Source organism: Dermacentor silvarum, chromosome 4 (genome assembly GCF_013339745.2).
Source record: "Dermacentor silvarum isolate Dsil-2018 chromosome 4, BIME_Dsil_1.4, whole genome shotgun sequence".
NCBI lineage: Eukaryota > Metazoa > Arthropoda > Arachnida > Ixodida > Ixodidae > Dermacentor > Dermacentor silvarum.
The window spans coordinates 30706640-30726270 of NC_051157.2; the positions used below are offsets into that span (position 1 = coordinate 30706640).

The 19631-nt window shown below is 46.6% G+C and overlaps 1 protein-coding gene across 4 annotated transcripts in view; it reads right to left on the reverse strand.

Annotated features, from left to right (window-relative positions):
* The window catches only part of LOC119448483 (U3 small nucleolar RNA-associated protein 18 homolog), a 51057-nt gene that overhangs the window by 10734 nt on the left and 20692 nt on the right, over positions 1-19631 (reverse strand). The window contains exons 8-9 of one of the 4 annotated variants that reach the window (XM_049665402.1): positions 6362-6536; positions 2480-2580 (exon numbers count right to left, since the gene is read on the reverse strand). The exons of 2 other annotated variants lie outside the window; for them this stretch is intronic. In XM_049665402.1, coding sequence (XP_049521359.1) covers positions 2480-2580; positions 6362-6536 — 276 coding nt within the window. The remainder of the gene's footprint in view (positions 1-2479; positions 2581-6361; positions 6537-19631) is intronic. One more of the 4 variants, XM_049665401.1, reaches the window with a different exon arrangement.

Below are 19631 nucleotides of genomic sequence, written 5' to 3' on the forward strand. Positions count from 1 at the left end.
GCGCGTGTAGCCAAACCTTGATATAACGAAGTTGTACTTGCAGTGAAAAACTTCGTTATATCGCGAATTTCATTATATCGCGGTTTCTTTAATTCAATAGAACTAAGATGGGGAAATAACAATAGTTTGTTACATCGCAAATTTCATTAAATCAAGGTTCGTTATATCGAGGTTTGACTATACTCGTGTTTCGGCTCTTTATGCACTTACACAAAGCTTCGCTTATATCGATTCTAGCTCGTTGGATCTGCTGCAATTTATTTTGTTGTGAGTGTACAGCACGAAGCTTAAACATGGACACATAGACAAGGGCAAGCGCTGGCTGGGCTAGTTAGTGATCCATTATCGTGAGTGCATCACGCGAACATGGACGTAGTCTACGTCCACTTTTAACCTTCGCGCTGTAAACTGACAATATCTCAACTAACCCAATCAGTCCCCCTGCTAAGCTATTTACAGTAAAACCTCGTTAATTTGGATTTCACGGGCCCGAAAGAAATGTCCGAATTAACCGAATGTCGAATTATCGAGGGTATCCAGAAAACAATAAGCAAATGCTTACTACGTCAACACGCTTTTATTTAGTGAATGAATGAGCAAATCCTGTTGCTATTTTGCACAAAAGCAGAGTGGAAGCTGAAATTCTCGTGATCTCGTGACTCATTGGCTCTCGCAGCGGCGATTGAGGCCTCGTGACTACCTTTGCAGCACGGCCGCAGCGAGCGCCTTCATTTGCGACACGCTTTGCACTACCGTGCACACTTTCCAATTATGTTTTCGCCTGTGAGCTGATCGCCAAAAGATCGTCCGTCCATCGCGATGTAGCCGAGGCTCTTCATTCTCGACAGCTTTGCACCGAGCAAAAACAAAACAACCGCTGCGGAGAAAACCACGGCCACTATCGACGCGATTATGAACGGTGACTTTACGGTGCTGAAGGTACACGGCCGACGCATGCACCGAGACAGAACAAAACTACCGTCCGCTGCAAAAACTGCGGACGCTATCGATACGATCATGGATCGCGACTACGCAGTTTTTTTAGGCACGCGGCCAACACGCGTACCGAGTCAAAAGGAAACTATAGCTGTTTGCCGCAACCCCTGCGGAAGAAAGCGCGGCCGCTATCGACGCGATCATGGGATGGCGACTATGCAATTATGAAAGCCCGCGGCAACGCGGTGTTATGTGCCGCGGTAACGCAGGAATAAAGGCTTTAAAGGCACAAATAGGCACGTAGCATTCCGGTGCTGCTGTCATTCACATACGATTTCTGCAACTACTATGGCGATGCGGACTCTGCCGCTTCGTTTTGGTTGGACGCTAGTGCCGTATTTGCTCTTTTGCGTCGCACATTTGTGGTGCTTCTCACTTGCCGGCCTGCGAAATTTGTCCGAATTAATGAAAGTGTGATTGCATTGAACAATGCATACGCCGACCAGGACCAGAGGATGAGTTCGAATAATCCGGTTTTCCAAATTAACGAGGGTCGAATTAACGAGGTTTTACTGTATTGGCGATATGTTGCAGAACATTTAATAATTTTGCTGTCTGAAAATTCAAACAAAAATTAAGACATGCTAAATAATGACCTTAATTATAATAATTGGTGTTCCTCACACAACCTGGCCTCTCGTAGTTACTGTCCCTTGAAGACACCTTGTGTCAACGTTGAACACCTCTGAATCACAGTTCATAAAAATTCCCCTCGATTTTCTGCATCTTTCAGAAAATGCACGGGCTTTTTGTGTTGGTCAACCAGGTCGGAAAACGAGAGATGCGAGCAATGCTGACAGTTGACAAGCTTTGTCACACCAGCTGCCATAAAACAAAACGTGCCATAAAAGTTTAGTTTAACCAATTTCTAAGTGGAGGGCACAGCCAGTTTATGGATGCTTCATGCTCACAAATTATTTTGGGTATGGCCAGGGGTGCACATCAGTGGCCAGACAAATATACCTGGGCAGGGCACTTAAAGGGTCAATGCACAAAGTGCACTCAAAACCATTACTGAAAAAAAAATTTGCGAGGAGGTACTGTTTAGTATCAGATGAAATTCGCACATTTGCAGGGCCTCTTTACTAGTTGCACAAGGACGTCACTGAAACATCAGTGTATCATAACATGCAAGCGCAACATCCCCCCCCCCCCCTCCCAGCCACCATCATGACTTGTCCTCACTAAAAATTATGAACAATGACTGCCTGTCTGTTTCTTTTTGTATTCGATTTCTTTTCTTTCTTTATGGAGCGGTTAAGCATTGTGTGGTTCCACCATGCCTGGTTCTGTATTCACACACTTGTGCCACTGCCAACTGTTTCACAAGGAAGACAGAACAAATTGATGCCCTGCCTTTCCAATTCCCTCAGACACCTTTTTCTGTAACATGTATACAGCGAAATATACATCTTTCTTCTTTTTTTGGATGCTAAAGAAAACTTTGATGATAGGGATAATGCACTCGCATAACACCACTCACTTTTGCAGAGACAATGTGTATTTCCCCGAAGCGTCCAGTCAGCACAAAGTACTGTCCATCAGGTGACACATAAAACTGTTTCGTGTTTGTGATGTTGAGACCTAGCGAAACATAGATAGAGAGAGAGTTACACATGTTGCACTTTCACAACACACTTTCCGACCCCTTTATTATTACAGTTTCGTGTAAGAAAGCTTCACATTTACCATAAGGTGCGAACTGTACATCACTCCCAAATGATGGTTTTGTACTGTAAACTCCACCCTAAACGCGAACACCAGATTAGCCCTCAGCCTTCGATTACAGTCAAGATGTGACGTGAAGGCCTGTAGACTATGCCTGCCTGACACTTCATATCGAAACCTTTTTCCTGATAAAGTTGAACTGTTGCTGTTCCATCTGCCTTGTTGTCCTTTAGTCGCTCCCTTTAAGGAATGACTATACTGTACATATATGTTAGTCTTAGCGAGCTATTTTAATGAAACAGAAAACTTAACACAAGTTTCGTTCACAGTAAAAAAAGGGCTGTTAAATGCCTTTCTTCACAGAAACATAAAGCTCAGAGAAAAACTGATAAATTATTATCATTAAGTGTAAAGGAAAAGAAACACAAGAAAATAGATGGGTAAGGAAACAGGCTGATAACCGTACCTGAAACAGGTGCAATGCCATCCATATTTATGTGTACTGTATTCAGCACTCAGTGTATATAGACCACAAGGGTTAAAATTAGGGGCTTGCAAATATTTGAAAAGTTCGAATATTATCGAATATTACATTTTTAATATTTGTATTCAATTCGAAAAACAGATATTTGAAAATGTTCGAATATTCGGTTGGATACGAGTATTCGAAGTAAATAGAATATACTGCTGGCTGTGCAGGGGCAAACACAGTTCTTACCATTTCTTCCTATCTAATATAAGAATACTGGGGTGATGATGTGCTGAATTTTGTGACGATTTCGTGCTGCTTATGAAAGTTTGCCTGTAAAGCATACTTAGCTAACAAACGTCTAAACTTTGTGGGAAAGCCAGCCTCTCAGTAGCAAGGGCTAAAACGAGAATGCACTTCTCTCTCTTCTTTTTCAGCGCCACCACCCATTCTGAGCTTATTGCTTGACAGCAAGTGCGATGAGTTATGACTGGCACAGAGTCAAATGCCTCCGAGTTTACGGGCATTTGATGCGGTATAATAAGGCACAAGCTGATGAGAACAGCTAATAGGAATTACTAACTTTTCCAAGTTAACATGAGCCAAAAACACAATGTTTTAGTATAATGGCTTGCTAGTCTAGTTTTTTAACATTGACAAAGTAATTGCAATGTTCCATCATAACAAATTAATTCAACTTGCTAACAGATACATGTGCGCATCATTATTCGATATTCGAAGCTAAGTATTCGTATTTAATTCGCATTAGAAAATTTTGATATTCGCAGAAAACTGACAGGTAGTCCGCACCCATTTTATAATTTTCAGAGACAAACTTGAGCTAAAAATATGCCGTTTTTTTCTTTCTTTTTTTTTTATTAGATTGTCAGCGATCAGTACTTTACAGTCAGTTTTGCTTATGTTACTTTCAATCGTATGCGCTTACACCCATGTCACACGAGCAAATTTAGTGTCAATTTGAGCAAGTGCGCTTCATCGCACTGACTGTCACTTTGGCAGTGCACTGCTACACAATAAAGAAAAGTGTCCTTTGGAATTGATGGCACTGGCAATGGCTGAATCAGTAGGCACAACATATACTTGTCATTTGAAACATTGTTTGGAAAATGACAGTTTGTTATTGCTCAAACAGCATTTGGAATAAACATTAGTGCAAATGAAGTAATTCATTGCAACCGCAACAACATTGTCAATCATCACAAGAGAGCACCGCATATAAGGTGAGTATAGGAAAAGTGGCAGATTCCGCTATAGATGGCAAAAGAACGGTTCGCAAGCATTTGGAGCGTGTTATGGCAGCGCTAATTTGTCACTTATGGACTACTCCGAGGTTCCACTCATTTTTCACATGCCCAGGCAATACCGAGAATTGCGTCAATTTTACATCTTCAACAGCACGTCTGCCAATGACGCGAGCTTGGCTGTAAAATGACAAAGAAACAAAATGGACACAACGTCACGCTCCGCTCGATTTATTCGGCAGCTGAACAAGGGCAGCATTTTGCCTTTACACGTGCTTGACGAAATATTGCAGCATCTGAGAGCGCCATGAATGCGAATTCCAGCCACTTCCAATCACACACAATAGTGCGGCTATACAGTGTTTATACCACAATGATGAACGCGTCGCCATCCTAAACGGCTAAAAGTGGCACTATCAAGGCATCGTACATATTAACGCCTTGGTCTCCTCGTCCGACCCTGATGCATACATTCCATCCATTCAACTCAGACCAAACGACAATGGCAGCACAAGTAAGGTGACTAGCACAGACATAAACAACTGCGCGGCCATCACATGTAAACAACCTGAGAGTGATAATAACAAAATAGCTTTTTTTTTGTTCACAGTATAGTACATTTTATTGCGATAGCAATTACATGGACACTTCAACCGGATTTCTGCCGTCGGCGTTGCCGTGAGGTTCCGTATAGATTCCAAGGGCGATAAAATTGTTGCCGCGCGCCATATGCACGAGCGAAAGCGCGCGGGGGACGCGCGCTATCACGAAGAGCGAACGCACGGCGGAAAGCAAACGCGACCGTCGCGCGAAAGGACGTGGGGGTATGGGAGGGAGGGAGGCGGGGCGACACTGTGCTCCGGCACCAAAGGCGTATCTTGCAACTGGGCATAAGGGGAACTTGCCACTCAATCTCCCACGCGAAAGCAAGAAAGCGGGAAAGCAGCGCGGGAGGGAGGGGGGGGGGGGGGCAGCTTCTACTCTGCCAACAGCTGCGTTCGTACTTTACCCGGCTGTGGCTGTCGCCCGCACCGTCTCTTATCTCCACACAGCTCTGACCTTTGTATGCGCTGTGCATCCGCCGCTCAGTTTCCTTTGAGGCGATAGACTGCACGAACCTTGCCTGCTGCGGCGGCTGCGCTTGCTGCCAGCGTTTTGACAGTCGTTGTCTGCGGTCATTCAGTGTGATCTATTGATGTTTGCTTGTGCGCGCTGACACCACGCTTGTTAATTCAGTTAGTAAGCGGATGTTTCCAAGTTTATGCAGCCGATAAAACTTCTATCCCTACTCCGAATAGCTCTCTACTACTTTGCTATCGCAATTGATGCTTCGCCTTTCGGGCGAAACTGCGACTTTTATTAGCTTATAACATTTCCAATCACGAAAAAGGTGGTTTAACATTACTGCAAATTCTGTTTTCAATATTATATTACGTAATTTTTAAGCATTGCTACCGAGGCTAAGCACTACAACATAGCGAAGTGAGTACGCCAAACACACTTGCTGATGAGTGGGTTTGGCAGCAAGTGTCACTAAGCATTCCTGTGTGAGAGCCTGTTAATAGTGGTGAAGTGCACTCGCGTAAAACGACACTAAATTTGCCTGTGTGACAGGGGTATTATTATTCGCATGTGATTTTTTAGCACAGCAAAATCTTGCAGGCACAGCCAGGCCTTTTTTTTTTTTTTTTTCGGGCGTGCCTACAATTTCCAAGAATGTCATCATGTATAGTTAGCACACATCAATTTCCAGCTTTTAAACAAATATAGTCTGCGGACTATGGTCCAGAAAATGCAGTACTTGCTCACTACGAGCAGAGTACAGAGAGGATGCAAGGCGGAGGAAGAAAAAAAATACAAAGAAGAAGATAAATGCTGTATCACAGATAAAGGATGTACAAGCATAAACTTCTAAGGAAAAGTTAATACACAGGGGGGTGGGGGCTCCCTTAACCAAAGTTAGTACCTTTAGGAAAACGAATCTGTGTCGTTTTGCCGGCAATCATGTCATAGCAGAACATGTGGTCCTTTTGCGAAGAGCCGGCCCATATTTCGTGGCCGTCATGGGAAAAGTGAGCACAATATATGGGAAAGCGGTCAAAATGGACAGCTTGAATCTTGGCATTGGTCTTTCCATCAACCTAAAGGAAAAAGAAAATTGCATTACTAAGGTTCGCTTGGAAGGTCCTCTAAACAAGTTCGTAAGTTTTTTAAACATGCACACCGTAGAAAGCACGCTGATAAAAACATTATTGTCCAATGTAAAATGAGTTGTTGAAAACTGCATGCAAAGGAATAAGGATGCGATAAGATAAAGAATTTCAAACGGCGAAGCGAATTTCCTGCAGTATCAATTAATCCATGAGCACAGATGCTGTTATTTGAAACATACAACATTTTTTCCCTAGTATACTGTCCAACAAAGTGTCCAACAAAGTGCAAATGGCCACGACGATGCCATTTTTATTATGAAGGCTCATTTTAAAAATTAGTTTCCCGTCTGTAAATTCTGCACATCTCACTTTTCAGGCTATACTTTTCTTTTATAAATCGGGCACATATTACATTCAGGTGCATGTCACAATCAAGTACAATCGACCAAAAATGTTTACGGACCAAGGGATCTGACAAAATGCTGAATATCTCCGCGGCCTCTAAACGCAGCCTGGTATTCCCATTTCCAGCCTCTAGTGGTATATGAGAACAACATTGTGATGTTGTTCTCATATACCACTAGTAAGTTTTGGCAGCAGCACGATTACGCCACGGCCGAAAATTTACACCAGTAGCGAAGTAGAAATCACTTGGTTACTGCAATATTAGCTGTTTTTGTCTGTTTGAGCTCCGCGCCACCAGGTGGCAGCACCATACAGGCCACTCACGTTTACTGTTCCGCCAACACACCCCAACGCCCGGTCCGCCCGTGTTTACCCGATTACCGGACAAGCTAAACCTCTCCACTATGTCATCACTCCCGCGACTTCAGTCCTGCTTTCCCATGTCTCCTTCCCACACACCGTCATTTCTGTAGCGGCCAATCAGACCTGTCTTCCCATCCTAAATTTCGGCCAGTGCCCTCAGGTACTTCGAGGGATGTCGCTTGCCACGTTGTCGCCGTCCCGCGAGTGCCATATTTCCTGTTGCGCCATTTTCGACCAGTGCTCGTTCTGCGCCTTCTGCATTTGCCCCACCTGACGACATTGCAAAGATGATTGCGCCGAACCTTGCACCCCAATCCGCCGCAGAGCTCCGTGACCTCCTTGAGTCCTACGCCGACATTTTCGACCTGAACGATTGCTTTTTAGGTCGAACTACGGTTGTGAAGCACCGTATAAATACCGGCGATGCGGCACCTGTTCACCGACGCCCATACCGGGTGTCGCCCTCTGAGCGACAAGTTATCCAGAGCGAAGTTGACAAAATGCTTGCCAAAGAGATTATTGAACACTCTTCTAGCCCATGGGTTTCCCCCGTTCTTCTCGTCAAAAAGAAGGACAACAGCTGGCGATTCTGCGTGGACTATCGTCATCTAAACCAGACCACTAAGAAAGATGTCTACCCACTTCCATGGATCGACAATGCTCTAGATTGTCTTCACGCTGCCACTTATTTTTCATCAATAGACCTTTGCTCTGGATATTGGCAAATTGCTGTGGATGAAATGGACCGTGAAAAGACTGCATTCCCCGTCACACCTGATGGTCTCTATCAGTTTAGGGTAATGCCTCTCGGCTTGTGCAATCAATGCCCCAGTGACCTTTGAACGTATGATGGACAAGCTCTTGCGTGGCTTGAAATGGTCCATCTGTTTGTGCTACTTGGATGACGTCATCGTATTCTCTCCAACTTTTGCGGCCCATCTTGAACGACTTTCAACTGTTCCTTCTGTTTTTCGCGCTGCTGGCCTGCAGCTCAACTCGTCCAAGTGCCACTTCGCTCAACGCCAAATAGCTCGGACAGCTCGTCGATTCATCAGGCATTCGCCCTGACCCCGCTAAAGTTTGTGCAGTGCAGAATTTCTCTTTACCAGCCTCTGCCAAAGATGTTCGCAGCTTTATCAGTCTTTGCTCTTACGTCCGCTGGTTTGTGAAAAATTTTGCGCATGTTGCTCGTCCCCTGATTGGCCTCCTCAAGTGAGACGTTCCTTTCTGCTGGGGCTCTGAACAAGCGACTTCTTTCTCGCACCTCATCACACTCACCACACCTCCTGTTTTTGCCCATTTTCACGCCTCCGTTCCGACAGAAATTCGCACTGACGCCAGTGGCTACGGCATCGGCGCAATTTTAGCCCAACGCCAATGTGGACACAACCGCGTTATAGCCTACGCCAGCCGCCTCCTCTCCCCCCATTTGAGCGCAATTATTCCATTACCGAGCAGGAACGTCTCGCCTTCATTTGGGCTGTGGGCAAGTTCCGACCCTACATATATGGTCGACCATTTACAGTTACAAGCGATCACCATGCCCTTTGTTGGCTTTCTTCCCTCAAGGATCCCACTTGATGCCTCGGTTGCTGGGTCCTACGCCTTCAGGAATACACATACACTGTGGTCTACAAGTCGAGTCGTTTACATCAGGACACCGATTGCCTGTCTCGTCACCCCGTCGATGCACCGAACGATTTAGTGGATGCCGCACCGATCTGCATTCTCTCGCTTTCCGCCTTGAAACACATTGGGGCTGAACAACGATGCGATGAATCGTTACGGCAGCTTATCAAACGCCTGCTCGAACTTGGAACATTAAAGGCGCAAGGAGAGCCGAACCATGATGCTTACTCTATGTTATTTCATTTGTGCCTTATGAAAACCTCATTGCTTGGGTGGCAGGCTCACACATGATATTTAGCTCCCCAGGCTTCTTGCATCGCAGAGCATGTGCTTGCAGCCACGTACTAATCGCCGCCTTGGCTTACTGGTAAATTTACACTTACTGGCCCTTTTTGGTTAAAATCGTGTAACGAGCTCGGTTTAAGCCGAAAACACTGAATCCTGGATATAAGTATACAGCTAAACCTCGATATAGAGAACTTCAAATAACAAAATTCTCGATATAACGAAGTATCTAACTTTTCATAGCCTCTTGTCCATAGAACACCATGTATTTAGAACATCAATATAACTAAGTGTGTTTGTATGAGATTTCAATATAACAAAATTTCACTGCTGCTGCAAAGGAATGCCGAGACAATAAATGGAAACTTTCGCACACGCAGATGGTCAAATGACTGAATTACAAGCGGCTGCTTGCGAACACACCTCTCAAATTGCGCAACAAGAGCGACCGCCAAAGTGGAGCCTGTAAAGTCCAAGTGCGATAAGATCCCATTGTGCCCCGCGCACTGTGTGCCTTAGATGCGAGTGAACGCATGCGAGGGTGAGACAAAAAAGATGGTGGCTTCACGAGTGCCGCCTTCCTGAGCGTATACGCAGCCACGCACCCTGCTTTAGAGGTAATCTGCTGCGTGTGTAAAGAGTGGGCGTGCCGAGACGGCGTGGCATCATGTGAGCTGTCTTCCCGTACGTTTAGTATTGGAGGTTGTGTAATCTGGAGTTTCGGTGACCCGTTGAAGCTCCCCACTGCCGGTGCTTTACATAATAGCGTAGTCCCAGTGCAGGTGATGCTATCAGCCGCAGGGGTGGAGTGGACGCGAAAGCATGGCTGGCTTCACTTAATTTGTACCGCTGATGTGAAGATATCGTCAATGTGGCATGAAACTGTATCATTCATCACCGACTACCAGATTAAAAAAAAATATGTAAATAGTTTTCTCATTCAAACTTGCTTTTTCGATTGCCCGATAATCCGGAAAATTTTATGGCCCCTTTCTGTGAGAAAAATCGATTGATCGATCGAAAGGTCGAATTTCAATACAATGAAATTTCAATATAACGAAGCAAATTGCGGATTTTACCGACTTCAATATACAGAGGTTTAACTGTAACACATAAAACAGGATTGTTTCTGGTCCTTCGCTTTCTGCTCACAACTCTAGTGGGATGTTTCTATGAAGATTGTGACACCATTTTATGTGGTTAACTCTGCAAGCTATGCATGTGATTTTTTTTTTCCTTTTCCTCTTTCTTCAATGGCCCTAACGGGGGATGCACATTTATGCAAAGTCAGGTTATACAGATAAAGTTATGGTACATCAATCTTATGGCATCTGCCATTGTTAACAAATTGTTCTACAGTTGAAACCCGTGTTAAGGGGGGACGCGGCTTTCGCATCGCGAAAAATGGCTAAAATATCGATTTTTTGAAAATCACATTTTCAGTTTCTGTAACTCTTATTCTGATTCCGAAATATCATCACTGAAAACCAAGTAGAAGTGCTCTAAAAAAATTGTTTTATCAGCCAAGGTGCCGAAAAATTGCGCGGAAATCGCGAAAGAACGGCGTTTTTCAAGCCACGATATCTCCAGAACGGCGCAGCCGAGCGCCGCCATCTTGGTCTCGTTGGAAAGCGCATTTCTCCGTCTTCAAATCTGCCGCTTCAGCTATCTCCTCCATACAGAAACAAGCACACAAAAAGCAAATGATTGAAGGTCGTGCCGGAGCCACCGATTGGCCGCGCCCGCCACGTGACCCCAGCGCGGTTCGCCATTGGCCCGGTGCTCGCTCCGTGATGGCGTCGTCTGCTCCGCTTGTTGCGGTCACCTCGCGAGCTCCGGACAGTTTCCGTAATCTCGACGAGTGTTAAAGCGGGCGCTACGTGGACATCGCAGTACCGTGGCCGATCCCGCTTTTTGTGGACGTCTCAGACTCGCGGCTAAGCATTCCGAGCATCGGTGACGCGAACTTCGCGACCGAAGCCTTTCGCGCGTAGGCGTCTCCGACTCAGCGATGAAGCACATCGCGTGCGGACTTCTCGTTCTCGGATCCTTGCCTAAGCATTTCGTGCGTTGGCGCCTCCGACAGCGCGACTAATGGCGAATTCCATTGGGAGAACAGGAGCAGGGAGCCACGCAGTGCGGAGTCGGGCGACAGCGCAGTGAGAGCAGGCACACTCGACCCGCCACTGGAATACGGCGAGCATTCGGAGAGCAGGTGGGAGGGGGACGTGTGAGGAGAAATGTACCATGTGACTAAAGCACCGACGTCCCACTATTCTCTGCAGGAGAGCGGCAAAACACGCGTGATCGTCTTGTAATCTGTCGGGCGTAACCATGCCACCGTTTGCGGCCACGTACTACATACTTTTGTGCAGCGCCGACGCATCCCACAAAGTGTCCGCCTGCGAAGATAATCTGAAACTGCAACTTAAATCTGAAGTTGAGCTCCAGCAGCTTTTGCTGCTGTCACCGTCGAGCGTCTCAAGCACTTCAACAAGGCGACGACGCTTTGTTGCCGCTGTCCCCCGCGCATCCAACTAGAAGCAAGGCGGACTAGAAATGCCAGGATCTGTCGCTAAATCGCTGCGAAGCTCGCTCGTATCACCGACGTCAAAAACAGCGGTACCAAAACACCAACTACGCTTGGCCTGGCTTGGCTGCCGCCATTACCGCCGCGCGCGCCGGCTGAAGCAAAATAAAAAGAAAATAGGAGGAAATGACAGTTTAAGTCACGTGACTTCCTCCGTACTCCGCTTTTCAAGCGAGAGCAGTCCGGACTGCTCCCGGCTGCTCTCGGCGCAGCGAAACTGCTCTTGTTCTACCACTGGATGACGGCTCTCCGGCTCCTGTTCGACCACTGAAACACGTCGCTTCTGGAACGAGCACTTTCAGCGTGCTTTTGAGTGCTCCTGTTCTCCCAATGGAATTCGCCATAAGCAAATCGAGCGTCGACTCCTCAAGCCCGCGGCTACGCATTTCGCGCGTCGGCACATCGCCCAACAAGGGTCGACTCCTCGGACCCGCGGCTACGCACTTCGCGCGTCGGCACCGCGAGCGTCGACTCCTTGAGCCCGCGGTTAGGCATTTCGCGCGTTGGCACCTCGGACTGTGCGACTAAGCTAATCGAGCATCGACTCCTCGAGCCCGCGGCTTGGCATTTCGCGCGTCAGCACATCGCTCATCGAGTATCGACTCCTCGGACCCGCGGCTAGGCACTTCACGCGTCGGCACCTCGAGCGTCGACTCCTCGAGCCCGCGGCTAGGCATTTCGCGTGTCGGCACATCGTTCATGGAGTGTCGACACCTCGAGCGTCTATTCCTCGGACCCGCGGCTAGACATTTCGTGCGTCGGCACCTCGGACTGCGCGACTAAGCTCGTCGAGCGTCTATTCCGTGGACCCGCGACCAGGCATTTCGCACATCGGCACCTCGGACCCGCTACTTAGCACATTGCGCGCCGACTCTGTTATCGTAATGCCACGATATCTCGTAACAATACCTATCATACCACCCCTTCATAAAGAGAACCTCATCATGAGCTCTGTTCACTAGGCCACTTGGGCTGGCACAGACACCTGGCTGCAGAAGTGAGGCATGATACAAAAGTACAGGCTGGAAAGCACCGAGCAGCTGCATTGCTGCCTCTCTATCAGTGGCTCTCCTAACATCCACAGCCATTGTCAATGGAAGATGATTCAGAAGGCTGCTGAGAGCCTTCATTCAGTAACATGGTCGATTCTACCAAAAGAAAACAATGCCTCACTGACTGCACTAGAGGCTGCTATCAATGAGGCAGTCTGCAGATACAACGCTAGAACTACTGTATATTTATGCCCACATAGTTATGCACCTCACTTGGTTTGAAACCCAGGCACCATGTTCTTTGTAGAGCAGCAGTAAAGAATGCCATACAAACATGAAAAAGGCAGAACGAAGGCTCAGCAGACCAGAGGCCACATGTCCAAGAAGCCCAACGTCACAAAAAACATCAAAGATTACAACTTTGGTGCGTTTTAGAGAACTGAAGAGAAGGTGCAACTTTGAGAGCCGTTTTCTCAAAACTGTTTTTTCGCCTTTCTGCTCAGTTTCTGGAGCTGATTTCTTCGTTACCGTTTAGCCTATTTTAATTGTTTTTTTTGTCACGTTCCTTGGACTACTGTGCAGGTCGAGACAGTCTCGCATTTTTATGTTCACTTTTAATAAATTTATGGCGTGGCTATTCGTTCACCCCGAAAGTGTGCTTGGTGCGAAGGTAACTTGAAAAATGACTATATAAAAAATTTGCGTTGCGAAAAGAAAAAGTAAGACTGTCACGACCTTCAGCACGCATTGAGCTATGCAGTCAATACTCAACGAGCCTTCCATCATGTTTTTTAAGCTCCCGAGGCCCTCCAGAAAGTTCAAGAGAGAAAAATTCTGCTCAATAAAATGTTCTCAAAGTATCACTCTGAAACTTTCATGGAAGTATCAGGGAGACATTCTAAACATTTGTGCCAATTTTCATCAAAATCCATGAAGAAATCAGGAAGTTGATTTTCAAAACCACGTCCCCCCTGATGATGATGATGAATTTGGTGTTTTGTGGCGCAAGGGCCAAGTATGGCCAAAGAGCGCCAGGCCACAGTTAATGAGTTAACAATGAAGTAATTAATTATGTAGTTGGTTGTGACATGGCTGTAGAGGGGCCTAAAAACAGTGGCAGTAAAGTCCGTAAACACATGTAATAAAATTATGGAAATGACCAATGAATGCACTTTAAAACAAGAAATACATTGACAAGGGGGGATAAAATGAACTACAATATGTCGTTTGTAGCACTACTGCATTTCCAAGGCCCTTGAAACACAAGGGCATGGAAGCATGGGCGTTACAAAGCGGTTTTATCGCAGCAGCAGCCTCTTGAAAAAGGATGCGCTACGAATGTCTCATGCCTATCACTTTCAATAGAGCAAAATCATTTAAAAAGTTTAAAACTGATTTGCTATCAAAAAACGGCTCTGGTCCAAGGAACATTGCCGGATGGCGAGGAATATGCTCTCTGTAAGCTGAAGAAAAATGCTTTCTACGTAGAAGTTCTGCTTCCTGGCATTCAAGCAAAACATGAAGGACGGTGAGCCTCTCGCCACATTTGCCACAGGTTGGAGGCTCATCACCAGTCAGCAGATAATTGTGGGTACCATACGTGTGCCCTATTCTGAGTCGACAGAACAGGACATCGATGTGCCGTGTTTTCGTTGTGGATGTACACATGCCTAACTGTGGTTTTATTAGGAAGAGCTTATTATTAGTTTCAGCTTCCCACAAACGTTGCCAATGGTTTTTTAGCTTCTTGCGTACAAAAGGTTTAAGATCTCCAGCTGAGACAGTCATGGTAGAATTAACAGCATCCGATGCAACTGATGTAGCCATTTTGTCGGCAAGCATATTACCTTCTATTTCCCTATGCCCAGGAACCCAGCATACTATCACATGTTTATTGGATGAATAAATAGTGCACAATAGTGAATAAAGCTCAATAAAAACAGGATTCTTGTGCTTTTTTAAAGACAGTAAAGCTTTTACAACACTTAAGGAGTCTGTGAATATTATTGTCTTTTGTAGTTCGGATTCCTTGATGTGTTTTACTGCAGTCAGTACTGCATAGGTTTCTGCTGTAAAAATACTTGTCTGAGGGTGCAGAATGCCGGACTCAGAGAAGGAAGGACCCAAAGCTGCGTAAGATACGCCGGCATGTGACTTTGCCGCATCCGTGTAAAATTCAGGGCAACAGTACTTTGACTGAAGTTCTAAAAAGTGCACGTGAATGTCTGTCTGTGGAGCATGTTTTGTAACCTCGATAAAAGATGTGTCACATTCTACCACCCGCCACTGCCACGGAGGTAGCAGCTTTGCTGGTGGCATTAGGCGATGTTCAAGCAATGGGACGCCCATTTCACTACTTAGCTTTCTGACACGCAGCGAAAAGGGCTCTCTTGCTGTAAGTCGATTGCGAAACAGTGTGGCAGATGTGGTATTGTTTATGGTCGTGTAACATAGGTGTTCAGGGTTCGAATGCACTTTCAGAAAATAAGTGAAACTAGAGTATGACCTCTGTAAATTAAGAGACCATTCGTTCGATTCCACGTAGAGACTTTGTACGGACTTGTCCTGAAGGCGCCCGTGGCCAATCGGATGCCTAAATGATGAATCGGATCCAGCATTCTTAATGCGGTTGGCGCAGCAGAGTGATACACCACGGCACCATAATCTAAGCGTGAACGTACTAGGCTCTTGTACAGGTTCAACAAGCACTTTCTGTCGCTGCCCCATGTTGTGTGTGACAGTATTTTGAGAATGTTCATTGTGTTTAGGCATTTAACTTTGAGGTACCTAATGTGGGGAAGGAAGGATAGTTTAGTGTCCAGTATCACACCTAAAAACTTGTGCTCTGCGTTTAGAGGTAGGCGTTGGCCAAGGAGTTTGATAGTGGGCTCAGGCACGAGGCCCCTCTTTCTTGTAAAGAGCACACAGGAGCTTTTCTGGGGATTTAACTTAAATCCATTCTCGTTAGCCCATTTGGACACTTTGTTTAGGCAAAGCTGAACATGTCGTTCGCAGACGGCGAGGTTACACGATTTAAATCCGATTTGCACATCATCGACATATGCAGAATAAAAAATACTTTGCGGAATAGATGATCGCAAGGAGTTCATTTTTATAATAAAAAGGGTACAACTGATTACGCCACCCTGCGGTACCCCGGTTTCCTGGATAAATGACCTGGACAAAACATTACCAATTCGAACACGGAATGTCCGATTTGTTAGGTAACTTTCAATGACGTTTAACATGTTCCCACGGATACCCATTCCTGACAGATCCCGCAGAATTCCGTAGCGCCAAGTGGTGTCGTATGCTTTTTCCATGTCGAGGAACACCGACAAAAAGTACTGTTGGTGCGCAAATGCGTCACGAATGTTAGCCTCGACGCGTACGAGGTGGTCTGTTGTGGACCGCCCTTCCCTGAAACCACACTGATGTGGGTCGAGCAACTTTTTGGATTCAAGAAAGTGCAACAGACGGCGATTGATCATCTTTTCGAACAGCTTACATAGGCAGCTGGTCAGTGCTATTGGGCGGTAACTTGATACCAAGGATGGGTCTTTCTTCTGCTTCAAAATTGGGACAACGATAGCTTCCTTCCACCTAGCTGGAAGGTATCCGGCGGCCCAAATTGTGTTGAAAAGTGCGAGGAGCGTAATTTGTGTGTCAGTGTGTAAGTACTTGAGCATGTCGTACATGATCCTGTCAGCTCCCGGCGCGGAGCTTTTGCATGCGTTCAAAGCAGCTTTCAGTTCTGCGATGTCGAAGGGACTGTTGTATGGTTCGTTTTGTTTGCATCTGCGGTCAAGTGCCTTATGTTCTTCTATTTTTTTGTAACTGATGAATGATTGGGAATAATGCACAGAGCTAGACACCCGTTCGAAGTATTCCCCAAGCGCATCAGCTTGGTCTTCTAGGCTGTTCCCTTCGTCATTTACCAGGGGTAATGGATGGCTTTGTTGCCCCTTAAGACTTCGTATCCCGTTCCATACTTTTGCCTCTTGGGTATAGGAATTAATGCCTGAAAGGAACCTTTCCCAGCTTACCCTCTTGGCTTGCCGTCGCGTTCGCCTTCCCTGTGATTTAATGTGTTTAAACTCTATGAGGTTTTCAGCTGTTGGCGATCGACGGAGCATGCCCCATGCTCTATTTTGTTTTTTGCGTGCCTGCTTGCAGTCTTCATTCCACCAAGGCACTCGTCTTTTGAACGAGCTGCCACTTGTTTGTGGAATGCATTTCTCTGCTGCGTCAATAATAAAAGCGGTAAAATACGCTACTGCGTCGTCTATGCTAAATTCATTGATAAAATCGCGTGATATAAATGTCGATTCTTTAAAAAGTTTCCAATCGGCGGACGCTAGTCTCCACCTAGGGACATGCGGAGGGGAGTCATGTTGGGTAACTGAGTTTAGTGTGACTGGAAAGTGATCACTTCCGAATGGGTTTTTAATTACACTCCATTCTAAGTGGGAAAAAAGGGAAGCAGAACCAATCGCCAAGTCTATTGATGAGTACGAATTGTGATGGAGGTTATAATAGGTTGGCTCCTTTTATTGAAGAGGCATGCACCGGAGTTCACGAGGAAGTTTTCTATGAATCTACCTCTCGCATCGCATCGTGAGTCTCCCCACATCGTGTTATGAGCGTTAAAATCTCCCACGAGTATGTAGGGTTCGGGAAGCTGATCAATGAGGTTATGGAAGTCTTTTTTATCGAGATGATGATTCGGGGGTATATAAATGGAGCACACGGTTACCAACTTACTGAAAAGAAGTGCCCGAACTGACACTGCCTCAAGGGGCGTCTGCAGGGCGACATATTGACAAGCTACAGACTTGTTGGCAACTATTGCTACACCGCCAGACGAGGCGTTCGCCACATCACGGTCTTTACGGTAGATGGTGTAGTGACGAAGAAAGTTTGTATTAGTGGGTTTCAGATGTGTCTCTTGAACACACAGCAACTTTGGATTATGTTTATGTAGGAGTTCTCTAATATCGTCGAGGTTATGAAGAAGTCCTCTCACATTCCATTGTAGTATTTGTGTATCCATAATGAATGTGTTTTGTGCTGTGTGTTTAAGAGAGGAAAGTTATGTTAGCCCACAGGGCCCTTTCCGGGCCCCGTGATGCGGGGTTTGTCTTTCTTGGCGCGCTCCTGAGAGCTGCGCCGGTCCTTCGGCGTCTGAGACGCCGATACACTTGGTGATGTATCCATTGCCTCCGCCGAGGCGCTGGATGCCCGCTCGCGGCGTACGCTCGCGGGGGATTCGGGCTTCTCTGCACAAGCAGAGGCCCTAGAAGTCCTAGATGCCGCAGGCCCGGAGGGCTGCTGGCTGTTCTTGCTGGGTGGTGGAACAGCACTAGCTGATCCCCCAGTGGGGGCGGGTGGCACTACCGCCGGTCCACTCTGCGTGGCCCTGACGGTCGCCGAGAACCGTTGTGGCACTGCCCCCTGCCGTGCCACTTCGGAGAAAGTCGGTTCCTGTACAATAGAGAGGCGTTTGCGCGCTTCTTTGAACGAAATGTTTTCTTTACTTTTAGAGTGATTATTTCTTTTTCCTTCTTCCATGAAGGACAGGAGCGAGAATAAGCAGGGTGCTCACCGTCGCAGTTTGCACAGTGGAGTGGGTCGTTGCAGTTGTCCGCGGGGTGGTCATGTGACGCGCACTTTGCACAGGTAGTACGGCCTCGACAGCTCTGAGAGCCGTGACCGAATCTTTGGCACTTAAAACAGCGTCGTGGGTTTGGTATGTATGGTCTGACATTGATTTTCATGTAGCCTGTTTCGATCTGTTCAGGGAGTGTGCTGGTGCAGAAAGTGAGAATGAGGTGTTTCGTAGGAATTTCTTTGTCGTCGCGTCGGATCTTAATTCGCTGCACATTCGTGACATGTTGTTCCTTCCAGCCCTCTAGGAGCTCTGTCTCAGTCAATTCTAAGAGGTCTTGTTCCGAAACTACACCTCGTGTGCTGTTGAGGGAACGATGTGGAGTTACCGAAATTTGGATGTCACCAAATGAAACGAGATTTGCCAGCTTCTCATATTGTACTTTGTCACGAATTTCAAGGAGAAGGTCGCCAGTGGCCATTTTTGTGATTTTGTATCCGGGGCCCAGAGTGTCGGTGAGGCACTTTGCGACAATAAAGGGTGATAGCGTTCTTACAGTCTTTTGGGGAATTTCAGTATGGATCACATGGAACCGTGGAAAGATTTCCTTACTCTTGGCAAAAAAGGTGAAAGATTCATCGGTGCGCCCTCTCTTCAAAAGAGGGCGATCAGGGAGTTTTGGGAAGGAGCTTAAAGCCATAAATTTATATAAATTTCGGCAGCTGTGCCAGCCGCCCACCACGGAGCCCAACAAGGGGACGCGGCAGGATTCTGCATATACATGGCCTGCCAGCGCCAGCAGTACACAGCCACTATAACCTAATGTATATACCCAAGAGTGGATATGTTACACACGGTTAACCCTTGCCGCCTGGAAATTCGGAAGTAAGAAGAAGTGAAAAGAGGACAGGAAAGCTGAAAAGGTGAAAGATAAAGACGAAGATTGGAGAGGAGGACAGGAAAAGGCGACTGCCGATTTCCTCCAGGTGGGTCAGTCTGGAGGCGCCGTCTATGTGAAGCAGAGGCCAAAGAGGTGTGTTGCCTCCGCCGAGGGGCCGTAAAGGTCCGAACACCCGGCATCGGCTCAACCCCCAGGATCCCCCTTTCCCCAGACACGGCTAAGCCGCGCACGGCTACACGCGGGAGGGTCCAAACCTCGTGTGCTCGGGTCCGTGGTGTCGCAACACACCAAACGCCTGCTTACGCAGACG